The 12506-nt window shown below is 38.3% G+C and overlaps 1 protein-coding gene across 2 annotated transcripts; it reads left to right on the top strand.

Annotated features, from left to right (window-relative positions):
* Positions 1–240: 240 nt before the first annotated feature.
* atp6v1c1a (ATPase H+ transporting V1 subunit C1a) lies at positions 241–11320 on the top strand. Of its 2 annotated transcripts, none has more exons than XM_046834102.1 (13): positions 241–401; positions 2828–2961; positions 4359–4426; positions 5622–5707; positions 5804–5898; positions 6033–6124; positions 7222–7320; positions 7441–7509; positions 8310–8402; positions 8655–8748; positions 9850–9947; positions 10164–10290; positions 11214–11320. In XM_046834102.1, exons 2-13 carry the CDS (start codon positions 2830–2832, stop codon positions 11310–11312), a joined length of 1152 nt encoding a protein of 383 aa, XP_046690058.1. In that variant the 5' UTR covers positions 241–401; positions 2828–2829; the 3' UTR covers positions 11313–11320. The 2 variants fall into 2 exon arrangements, with proteins under 2 accessions (XP_046690058.1, XP_046690057.1); XM_046834101.1 differs by having other exon boundaries at positions 242–401; positions 2823–2961.
* The last annotated feature ends 1186 nt before the right edge of the window (positions 11321–12506 follow it).

The raw sequence follows: 12506 nt of genomic DNA, 5'->3' as shown, positions 1-12506 counted from the left end.
TATTCTATTCTATTCTATTCTATTCTATTCTATTTTGTTTTAATATATTCTGTTCTATTCTATTCTATTCTATTCTATTCTATTCTATTCTATTCTATTCTATTCTATTCTATCTAGTATCTTCTGTACTGTTCTGTTCTCGCTCTTATACAAGTTAAACATGTCTGTGTAGCAGTAGCGCCTCCACAGCTTTAGGTGGCGCTGTGACACAGCGGGTTCATCAACTTTCCTTATCCGGCTTTGGTCAGCTGACTGTGACTCGCTCTGGAAACACCAGTGTTAGGACATGAATATCCATCCGTACGATTTGCTGCTTTAAAAAAACAAAAACAATTCCGTTATATATCCCAATAAGTATTTGGTCTGCTTTGTTTAACCACGTGCATCTTCACCTAGCCCAGGTAAGTCCTTATTATGTGTCTGATCATTTATCATGTAATGCGATTTATTATGTATATATAATGACAGCTAGCTTTTAGCCATGTTAGCTTTGTAACCTTTCCAGCACAGCTGCATCAAATATACGAGCTTTTATATTTATATAAACATCACCAGATGCAGAACATCACACAATCACACAGTGTATATATTCTACACCACATTACAAGTGCTGACCATCTTCAGTTCAATTCAGGTTTATTTGTATATCAAGAATAGACTTTGTCCCAAAACAGCTTTAAAGCAATAAAGAGATTTATAATTTATATGTTCATTTATAAAGTTTTCTCCTAATGAGCAAGCTGGTGGTGACAGTGGCAACTTCCTGAGATGGTATGAGGAGGAATTCTTGACAGAAACCAGACTCAGAAGGGAACCTATCCTCTTCCCCATCCTCATCCTCCATGTCCATTCATTATAGATTTATTATTGTTGGAGTGTACGGTTCATATAAATTGCAGTCCCAACCTCATAGTTCTTGAGTTACTCAGTAACTTGTGGAACCATCTTTAGATGCACAGAGTGGTCTTAAATAAAAGAGAACTCTATCCAGAGTTAGGGTTTTGGCATCAATCGGATTTGGAAAGAAGAAAGGGACAGGATCGCTGGTCACTGGTACCTCAGGAGAAAATTTAACTTGATTAAGAGACGGAAAGTAGAGTGGTGACCAGGAGAGAGAAATAAGGATTGTTTAATATCCTTATTGTTGCATTAATATTACAGACACTGTACAGGGTGTAAGTAGGGACTGTGATAGGACTAGAATAACCAAAAAGGAGAACCAGAAGGTCACACAGATATTTAGGTTCTCTGGGATAAGAGACGATGATGAATATGATCACTAAGGATCAGAAAATTGCTGACATAATGATAACGTGTATATATGTGTATATGTATATATACCGTGATTAATCACATGATTTTCAGGAGTTCACTCGTGATTAATCACAATTTAATCGCACATTTGTATCGGTCATAAATGTACTTTAAATTGCTACTTTTTATGTTTTTAATGCTCTAATCAACATGGGCATGGACAAATTTTGACATCAGGACACCAAACGAAACTTTTTCCACACGGACGGATTTAATTGCCGGATCTGTGCATCATGGAGGATTTTGTCGCTTGATTTGAAACTTGCCGCATCAGTAAAACAAATGATTCTAAATAATTTTTCGTTGGAGTTTAATATTTATTTTTTAAAATCTGAATAAATGTGTGCGGGTAAGAAGGTTTAATTTTAGCCTCTTTTATAGTTATTTATTTATTTATTTATTTATTTATTTATTTATTAAATAATAATGGTCACTGAAATGTGTGTTGCATTAATCACACGTTAATAAAATTTGTGCCATTAAAATTAATTTGCGTTAATTTTGACAGCCCTGTCTGCCTGTCTGCCTGTCTGTCTGTCTGTCTGTCTGTCTGTCTGTCTGTCTGTCTGTCTGTAAAAAGGCCTTGCATAGTTTAGCAAGAAAGTGCTAAATTGCCTAAACAGCATGTCTTTTTAGTAAAACAGTCCTAGGGCTGAACTGGCCTGCCTGCAGTTGAAAGCATTTGGTGCAAAACAAAACAAAAACAACAAAGAAGACTCAGGAATGTTAAGCAGCTAGAATATTGTATCAGACACAAATAAGACAATGTTCCTCTCTCAAAACTTCAGCAACTTCTTTTCTGAGTTCCCAGATGTAAATGGCCATCAAATTCAAAATGACCTTATATATTTTTTTAACATGGTACATTTTTTCAGTTTAAATATTTTAAATATCAATAAAATATGTGTTTGAAGATCTGTATGTTGCGAATTCTCAGTCATGCAGGGGCAAACCTCAGCAAAAAGGAGAAAAAAAAAATCAATAAAGGTAACTAATCCCATCATCTAAACTGCCAGAGTTGAGATTAAGCTGACATGAGTGACCTTACACACTCTACATTGAAAAGTCTTCTAGTAAATCGAATGTCTTTGAGTGGAACAAATAAGCTGGTACATTAACCGTGATGTTGTGAGTTCGAATCTCATCACCCCTGAACTGTTCTAAAAACTATTTCTAGACAGTTGGCTGGTTCTTTTACTGTTCTGTCTCTAGATAGTTGCAGCTCTACCTCTGCCATGTTAATCTGTATTCTGTGACTCAGGACACGCATCGGTCTCCGTAAACAAAATATTGGTCACTTTTTTAAATAATAAAAATATAGCACATCTACTTATTTTTTTTATTTAATTAATTGAAAGATTTTATTGATGTTAATATGTTCAAATGAACTAAATACAAAGCAGAATCTTTTGAAGTGAATCGGTGAATCTTACCATCCCTAATGCAGGCATATTTTGTAAGATTGCCTACGTAATAAAATCAAGCTCTTGCTATTTTTTCTGCCTCAGCACAGTCATGACAGAGTTTTGGTTGATCTCGGCTCCTGGAGAGAAAACCTGCCAGCAGACATGGGACAAGCTGATGGTGGCCACCACTCGCACCAACAACCTGTCCACTAACAACAAGTTTAACATCCCGGACCTTAAGGTTCTGCTCTTTATGTATTTTATTTAGATTCATTAGATTTAAATCGCTTTAGTCAAATGGAATCTTCTGGGCATTTCCTATATGAAGAAATTCAGGACTTCTCTGTTTGAGTAATCTGTGAATCCTTTCAGTTCCTCTTGTATGAATCCTGTGTAATTGAAACCCAACAGTTCACACTTCTCTTAATGTTATTCTTCATGTTACTCTTAATGTTCATTCATCTCTCAGTCTTTGCTGAAGAGTGAAGTGAAAAGTATTTTCCCCTTTGTTTGGTTTAGGTCAACAGTGTAAAGTAATGGAGAGTGTTAGAGAAGTGAAGAAAAGAGTGCAGGCAGGGTGGAGTGGGTGGAGAAGAGTGATACCAGGAGTGATTTGTGATAAAAGAGTGTCTGCAAGAGTGAAAGGGAAAGTTTATAGGACTGTGGTGAGACCTGAGATGTTGTATGGTTTAGAGACAGTGGCATTGAGTAAAAGACAGGAGGCGGAGCTGGAGGTAGCAGAGCTGAAGATGTTGAAATGTTCGTTGGGAGCGACGACAATGGACAGGATTAGAAATATGTTTATTAGAGGGACGGTGCATGTAGGACGTTTTGGGGACAAAGTGAGAGAAGCTTGACTGAGATGGTTTGGAAATGTTCAGAGGAGGGACATGGGGTATATCAGTAGGAGAATGCTGAGGATGAAGTTGCCAGGAAGGAGGAAAAAAGGGAAGACCAAGGAGGAGGTTTATGAATGTGGTGAGGGAAGACATGCAGGTAGTTGGCTTGAAAGAGGCAGATGTAGAGGACAGTGGGGTATGGAGACGGATGATCTGCTGTGGCGCCCCCTAATGGGAGCAGCCGGAAGAAGAAGAGTTTGGTTTAGGTCTGGGGTCCCCAAACTTTTTTCTGTGAGGGATGCATATTTTTTCCTTTCTTCAATTGGGGGCCGGGTCGGTCTGTAACAGAAAATGAGATTTTAGATTGAAAGCCAACCTTTATTATAAAATACAGATAGGATATGAGTAAAACATATATTAAATTTAATATAAAATTTTTAATCTATTTAAAAATGGCTCTGCCATTGTTCAGAGAACTGTTACAAATGTGCGCTGTAGTTTGGGGACCACTGGTTTAGGTGGTGATGTTCCCAGAGCACCAGCACAAAATGCGTTTTTCTTGAACCTAATCATGTTTACATAGTGCTGAGGGTAAAAACAATGTGCCTCTCTTTGCCCGTAGCAGCAGTTCATACCCCCTCATATTAGTTTTTGTGCCTGTTGTTTTTGCGCGCGACGAGGCGAGAACTGAGGTGGCGCCGTGCGAAGCTCTGGCTGATCAAACACAGCCTGGCTATGTTTATTTTACTCCACCGTGATGCTTTCTGGTCAAAGCCCATGTTTCTTTGCTCCCCTGCAGGTCGGGACTTTAGATGTTTTAGTCGGACTCTCGGACGAGCTGGCCAAATTGGACTCTTTTGTGGAATGGTATGTTCTCTCTCTCTCTCTCTCTCTCTCTCTCTCTCTCTCTTTCTCTCTTTCTCTCTCGTTCTCGGTCTCCACTTTCCAGGAAAACACAGCAGTCCAAACCGTCGCTCTGGTCCCACTTTTTGATCTGGACAAACTACTCCAGTCTCGTCCCGTCTATTTCAGTGATATTTGCGATGATACGATTCATCAGGACAGGTTCAGATTTCGGATCAAAGAACTTTAGTCTTTTCTGCTTATTTAGAGTCCTGAGGAATCTCACTGTTCACTGTGATGCTCGCTGTCCCGAGCTAAAATTAACTATTAGCAGTTTGGTGACAAACCAGTGCCTCTTTCCTCCATCATATTTAAAACTCATGACTCAAACATGGTTCCAAGGATCTATTTATAAATGTCTGGAAGATCTAAAAGCTCAAACTTCACACACGAGTCATTCGGACGAAAACACACTCCGGCTGCTTTACAGAACAATTCTCTTTAGGAAGGAGATTTAGAAATGTAAAATCGCTTTATTTATATATAAGAAATAAATGGATATCTAAAAAATGATCACATTATATGATTCTTTGCATATCATCTATATTATAAGTTTTGCATTGCAGTTCTTGGTCACATTAACAAGGAAATAATTAGTAGTTAGAGAAATCGTTTAGTGGAAAAGTACATTCACAATATTGCCTGAAATAAATAATTAATTACACAGAAATTAAAGCGGCTTTAGTTCAAATTCTTAGTCCCTTATCCTTAACTTTTGATTGTGTCTGTCTGTCGATTTATTTATCTATATATGTATACACACACACACACACACACACACACACACACACACACACATATATATGAGATATAATTGTTAGTCTCTCTTGGTAAGGACGTCAATTCCAAATGACAAATTTTTGTATTCGGGAAATGCTACAAAAATCAAAACAAAACTATTTTCTATTTTTGGAAAGCCCGATTTTATAAAATTTTTATCCTTTCGAGCATAAGATTTTATACGGTGACTTCTTTGTCCCAGAAACCGATTGATAACAAACAATGAGCATCTCATTCATTTAACTAACAGTGACTGTACATCAATTTCTTATACTGCTGAGGGAAAAATTTCAAATTCTCAGTTTGGCTTTGAAGCTCTCACTAAAGTGTGTTTTCTGAGGATGGTAACAGGGTGCGATGTGTTTGATGCGGTTTGCAGTGTGGTGAAGAAGGTGGCACAGTACATGGCCGACGTGCTCGAGGACAGCCGTGATAAAGTTCAGGAGAACCTGTTGGCAAATGGAGGTGAGCAGAACATGCCTTTAGTTTCTTCTTTCCCACACTGAAGCTTTGAACCCTTGTTGAAACTTTTCTGAATTTTCATCTTCTTCGTGCCATTAGTGGATCTGATCACCTACATCACGAGGTTTCAGTGGGACATGGCAAAATACCCCATAAAGCAATCTTTGAAGAACATATCTGAAATCATATCTAAGGCAAGTTACATGAGTGGATTATCATGGTCATGGTTCAGTATTGAGGCAGTTTTATGGTTAATGCTTTTACGTATATCTAAGCTGAGAGCAGAATGCTGACTAATTTAACTTTTGTCGCCCTCTGCTGAAAACAGCAAGTAACGCAGATTGATAACGATTTGAAGGCTCGAGCTTCAGCATACAACAACCTGAAGGGGAACCTGCAGAACCTCGAGAGAAAGAACGCGTGAGTGAACACCACCAAACTGCTTCTGACTCTTTATTAAATACACTTGGTTTTATTTTTATTTATTTATTCATTTTTACACGGACAAAACAATTCATCTTTATCCTTAGTCTCATTGTGATTTTGAAGCTGTGCTTTGATGTTTGTACCAATCACTGTTTTTAAAATAAAATAGTACTTTGATTTTATGATTTATTAAATAAATTAAAAGAAATATCAAATTAATTGTCGGTCTATCTTAGGGGGGAAAAAAAAATCAGCACAACCCCAGTTTCAAAATGTGAATAAAACCAGAATCCAATGATTTGCAAATCTCATACATATTCCTTTCACAATAAAACAAAAGAATCATATCAAATGTTTGAAATTAAAATATTTACCAGTTTAAGTAAAAAAATAAGTTATTTTAAATTTGATGGCAACCCATTTAACAAAGTTAGGACAGGGCAATGTTTACCAATGTAGCATCATGTCTTCTGTCCGTATACATCTGGGAAATGAGAAGACCAGTTGCTGAAGTTTTGGGAAAAGAATGTTGTCCCCATGTGTGTCTGATACAGGATTCTTGTTGCTTATTATTTCCGGGTGTCCTTTGTTGTATTTTTCGTTTCATGCAGGCAAAGCAGGCAGTCCGGTTGTGCACCCAGACTTTTCTACAATAAACTCATGCTATTATAATAGATGCAGTATGCAGTTAGCAACAAATATGCAAGACCTTCCCTGAAAAATGGGTTTTCCGGATAAAAGCATTTGACGCTCTAAAACTTGTATATACCTTAGCACATTAATTGGGCTTTTCCAAAGGCACTAATTCACTCCCATACTATGAGATGTGGCTTTTTAAACTTTAAATATAGATATAATGCAATAGAAATGAATAAAGGTTTAAAAAAATAACAGCTATTAATTTTATAGTAAATCAATACAAGATTTTAATGATAATTAGTTTATTTTCAGTCTTTATACACACTAAAGTGATCTACTTTCCCAGTTTTCTATTTTGATACAGAATCATTGCAGTGTATTAATCTTTATAGTTTATTTATGCTTCTAAATGAATTCTGATGATCAGGCAGTGTTATAACGTGTGTCCTCAGAGGGAGCCTGCTGACCCGCAGCCTGGCTGATATTGTAAAGAAGGAGGATTTTGTGCTGGACTCGGAGTACCTCATCACTCTGTTGGTGGTGGTACCAAAGTAAGTGAAGCTTGTTTGGTAAAAACAAAAGATTTATTTAGAGACTTTTTTGACAGCTCTCAGAATTGAAAGTCTCATTTTCTAAAGACTAACAGTCGATACGTTTTTTTTGTTCTTCAGAACTAATTATTCAGACTGGCAGAAGACGTACGAGACTCTAGCGGAAATGGTGGTGCCGAGGTCCACAAAGTAAGCTCAGCCTCCCTTAAGCCATGGTTAACTCATGCAAAAAAAGTACACATTTAATAAAGGAAGTATGTATTGTGAAATAACAGCTGAAAGTTAGGGTTTTATGAGGGGGTTTAATGTTTAAATGCCTGCTAGATTAGTGCAACTTATAACAAAGCATTGTGTGTGTGTGTGTGTTCAATTCCCTTAATGCAGGATTTGGTGCATTAAATGGATAAAAGATTAAAAATGGCAAAGACACTCAGAGATGTTTAGTTTTCAAGATACACCGATCAGTCATAACATTATAACGTTATGACTGGCGAAGTGAATAACACTGATTATCTCGTCATCATGGCACCTGTTATTGGGTGGATTTTATCAGGCAGCAAGTGGACATTTTGTCCTCAAAGTGGACATGTTACAAGCAGGAAAAATGTGCAAGTGTAAGGATTTGAGTGAGTTTGGGTCAGAGCATCTCCAAAACTGCAGCTCTTGTGGGATTTTCACGGTCTGCAGTGGTCAGAATTTATCAAAGGTGGTCCAAGGAAGTAACAGTAGTGAACTACAATATCAGTGTTTATTGTTCTGTGGTGCCCATAATTTTGCCATTTATGTATTTAAGGGAAAAAAAAATCCCTAAAAGTTAGCACATTAGATGTTCCTTCAGTTGAATGGAGTCTTTTGCAGCGTTAACTTATTCTATTTCACTCCCTTAAAGTTTTTTGTGAAAGTTCATGCAAACATCAGGCCAGTTTAGTGGCTCACTGACGCATGTACCAGGCCCTGCAGGACTTACACTGAGCTTTGTTTCTGCCCAGTTTGCTGTTTGAGGATCATGACAGCGGGCTGTTCAGCGTCACGCTGTTCCGCAAAGCCATTGACGACTTCAGGCACAAGGCCAGAGAGAACAAGTACGGTGGAACTTTACTTTACTTTTGAAATGTGATTTCATCAGAAGGTGTTTTCCATAACAGCACCGCTCTGATGTTTTTGTAGTAACACAAACATGTATATGGCGTACAATTGGAGTAATCTAAGCCTAAATATAATTGCGAAAGTAACATTGAGTGTGAGAAAGGAAACCCCTGAGGTATTAATAATGTATTTGTAGGAGATTATAGGTCTTCATAACCTCCCAGTAAGGTGCGCTTCCTGTTTTTTAGGTTCGTAGTCCGAGATTTCCAGTACAACGAGGAGGAGATGAAGGCCGATAAAGAGGAGATGACGAGGCTCTCCACTGATAAGAAGAAGCAGTTTGTATGGATCAGCTTTCCGCTTTTCGACCTAATTTATCTCCAATACACCAACTAATTTACAATGCAAAAATCTCAGCAAACATACTGTACATAGATTCTTTTTGAGCGTCCCATTCCACATTTATTCCCTATTTGCTGCTAAAATAATCTTCACTCTTCTGAGAAGATGTGCCTAGATTAGACTAGATTTGTGAGATCTCGTTCAGCCGCAGGGGGGTTCGTAAGTCAGGTACCGATGTAGGTGAGTGTGAGGAGGAGGGTGCAGTCAGAGTTCACATTCATCCTAAAGGTGTTCAATAGGGTTTAGGTTAGAGCTCTGTAGCAGGCCACTCAAGATCTTCTACTCCAAAACATGTAAAACCGATTTTCATGATTATTTTTTATTTGGACTTCGAACTTCTGTTTTGTCTGATACATTATTTAAATCCAAAGTAAACATTTCTCTGCAAAACAAGAATAAACTAATACTTCATGGAATGAACCAGAATGTCACCTAAACAGGTTAAAGTGTTTTATTAGTCACGTTTCTCTGCTAGAAAGTGATTGGAGTTTACCAGTAGACACAAAATATCAGAGAATGTCTAAATGATCGGAATTATGGCGTAAAATTAAACTGACGTGTGCACATGGTTTGTTTGCTCTGAGCTGGAGGAATATCACCTTTTCCAAAGTGGGGTATTTAGATTAGATTAGATTAGATTAGATTAGAGTCAACTTTATTGTCATTGTGCAAGGTGCAAGGTACATGTACAGAGCCAATGTCAAATGTAGTTAGCATCTAACCGGAATAGCATAAGTGGCGTATGTACAATAAATAGCAGTGTGATAAATAGGGTATGAGGTCCATGTGTACAGGGGTGAGGGTGAATAATGTACAGAAGGTGCAGTAGATAATAATATATAGTATATATAGTAATATACAGTATATTACCACAACACTAATATCACTATTCTTCTTCTTTCGGCTGCTCCTATTAGGGGGTCGCCACAGCGGATCATCCGTCTCCATACTACTCTGTCCTCTACATCTGCCTCTTTCAAACCAAACATCACGAATACAACTATTAATGTAGTGTATTAATGCTGTGTCTGATTTGTGCAGGGTCCTCTGGTGCGATGGCTGAAAGTAAACTTCAGTGAAGCCTTCATCGCGTGGATCCACATCAAGGCTCTGAGGGTGTTCGTGGAATCTGTTTTAAGGTGGACAGTCTGCACTATTCTATAAATATAGTTCACACAGGTTTATACCAAAACTATATGGCTATATTAAGCATTGTTTCAAAGTTCTGACACTCTAAGACACACTTTTTTCAAACCTCAGACTTCCCCATGACAAATTTCCCAAAGATTATTTTAGAGAACAATAAAATAATTGGTGTGCTCGGTGTTAACGGTGTATGCTTTTCCTCTGCTCAGGTACGGCCTACCTGTGAACTTCCAGGCCATGCTGCTGCAGCCTAATAAGAAGAACATGAAGAAACTGAGGGAAGTGCTATATGAGCTCTATAAGCATCTGGACAGTAGTGCTGCTGCGATTATCGATGTAAGTGTTCGCTATGATTAGCTTTAGCTTTCAGCATTGTACACACACACACTACTCCTTTTCACTCTGAATAGATACGATATAACCTTTATTTGTCCCACGGTGAGGACATTTCAATGGATGTGTAGTGGGACATAATTCCTTAAGATACATTTCTATTTCATGATTAGATGTACAGAATATGGACAGACTTTTTTAAATGACGTAGTGGAACTTGTGCATTAAAATGAGTACCGTAATTTCCGGACTATTAAGCGCACCCAAATATAAGCCGCACCCACTAAATTTATCTACATTGAAACTAATGAACTTTACACAGGCGTTAACAAAGACAGTGTCTGTTACACGGCTTGTATCTAAACAGTAGCCTACCAAGAAAGTCATTGTTCACTGTCTTCCTCCTTCCTTTCACAACAATTTCTCTCGGGAGTTTTTCTTTTAGCATCGTCATGCGTTTAAAAATCACCATCAGTGAATCTTTTCTCCCGATGCCGTGCAGCTCAGAACACAGGTGAAGTGTGTTTTCATGCCCGGTTGTTTTCAGCGTGATGAATGATTCGCATTTCCTGTAGACAGTCTGAGTGAGCGGCAGGTCAAACGTCAGAGGAACCTCATCCATATTAATGATGTGCTGCGACCCGATTCAGTGGGAGCGCATCTGATTTAATATAAAGAGTTTCATTGGTTCACCTGAACCCGTTCGACAATTTTATTGGTCTAATGGTATGGGCTTCAGTTTTTTGGCTTGAAGTTTGTGAAACCGGGAAAAACACAGGAAAAATCCATAAATTAGCCGCTTCATTGTTTAAGCCGCGGGGATCAAAGTGTGGGAAAAAAGTAGCGGCTTATAGTCCAGAAAATACGGTATTTATTTATTTATTTTTTAAAGGATTTCATATTTTTCTCTTCTTTGCCTCCTCTAGCAAACTGCTATGGATATTCCCGGGCTGAATCTGAGCCAGCAGGAGTATTATCCGTACGTCTACTACAAAATCGACTGCAACCTTCTCGATTTCAAATAATCCACCCCGAAAAGAATCCAGCACTGCACGCCACCACATCCCACATCTCTGTGGTTCAGTCCTAGTGAAGAAGTGTGAGATGTTGTTACATCGAGTTGTATATTTATCCTTCCACCATGCACACTTTCCCTCTTTTTCCCTCTCTCTCACATTTTCATTCCTGTTCTGAGATCCCTCTCCCCCTGCTGTTCACTCCGGAGTGTGCGATTGTTGTCCCATCATGTTTACAGGATTTTTGTTTTTAATTTTAAAACTAAGATCATCTCTGTATTTATATGTGAATGGATCAAATCTGTATCTATATATGAAAGAAGCAATTCTGTGTTTTAATATGATCGACATTCCATTGTAGGTCGGTGCTTTGTGTTCGTTCCATTTCAGAGTCACTAATAGATATTTTGTTGTGGAGTGTCTTTACTTTTCTGTATCAGTGGTTCCACGCTCAGGAGCGAACTGTGTTACAAATGGTACAGTAATAGACAATGTGTTGTGTATATTTGGTGTTGAAGAAATATAATATATATATATGTGAAAAAATATATATTGTGTTCCAGCTCTTGCATTTGTGGATCATTTTGAGCTCATGTGCACCTTGAACACTGCTTTACCAGCAGACTCTAGTAGCATTGTATGTCTGTGCTAGTTCTAGTGTTTCAGGTAGAGGGTGGTCTTCACCCACCGTTTGAAGATAGGCAGGGATTCATCTGTCCGGGTATCTAGAGGAAATTCATTCCACCTCCATGGTGCCAGAACAAAGAAGAGTCTAGAAGTATACCTGCCTCTTACCCTATAAGAAGGTGGGACCAGTTGAGCAGTGCTAGAAGATCTAAAGCAGTGTGGTGCAGTGTGAGGAGTGATAAAAGCTTTGAGGTGAGAGGCTGCTGGTCCATTGCAGGCAAGCCAGTGGAGGAAGCGCAGCGGTTGGGTGGTGTGCAAGAACTTCTGCAGGTTAAACACAAATTGTGCAGCTGCGTTTTGGATCATTTGCAGACGACGAATTACATTCAATTGCATTAATAAGAACAACTGCAGGAGGTTGAAGGTATTGCATTTGTTTATTATGACCACCCAGAATCTGGGGAAACAAAAAAATATGATCACATTCACAGATCCTATGCACAAGCACAGATGTACATGCAATTTCCAGTTTGTACAAATGTACAGATTCATCCAGGTACCACATCCTTTTTTTTA

This window comes from Silurus meridionalis, chromosome 21, assembly GCF_014805685.1.
Source record: "Silurus meridionalis isolate SWU-2019-XX chromosome 21, ASM1480568v1, whole genome shotgun sequence".
NCBI classification, from domain to species: domain Eukaryota; kingdom Metazoa; phylum Chordata; class Actinopteri; order Siluriformes; family Siluridae; genus Silurus; species Silurus meridionalis.
This window is presented reverse-complemented; position numbering and strand designations above follow the sequence as displayed.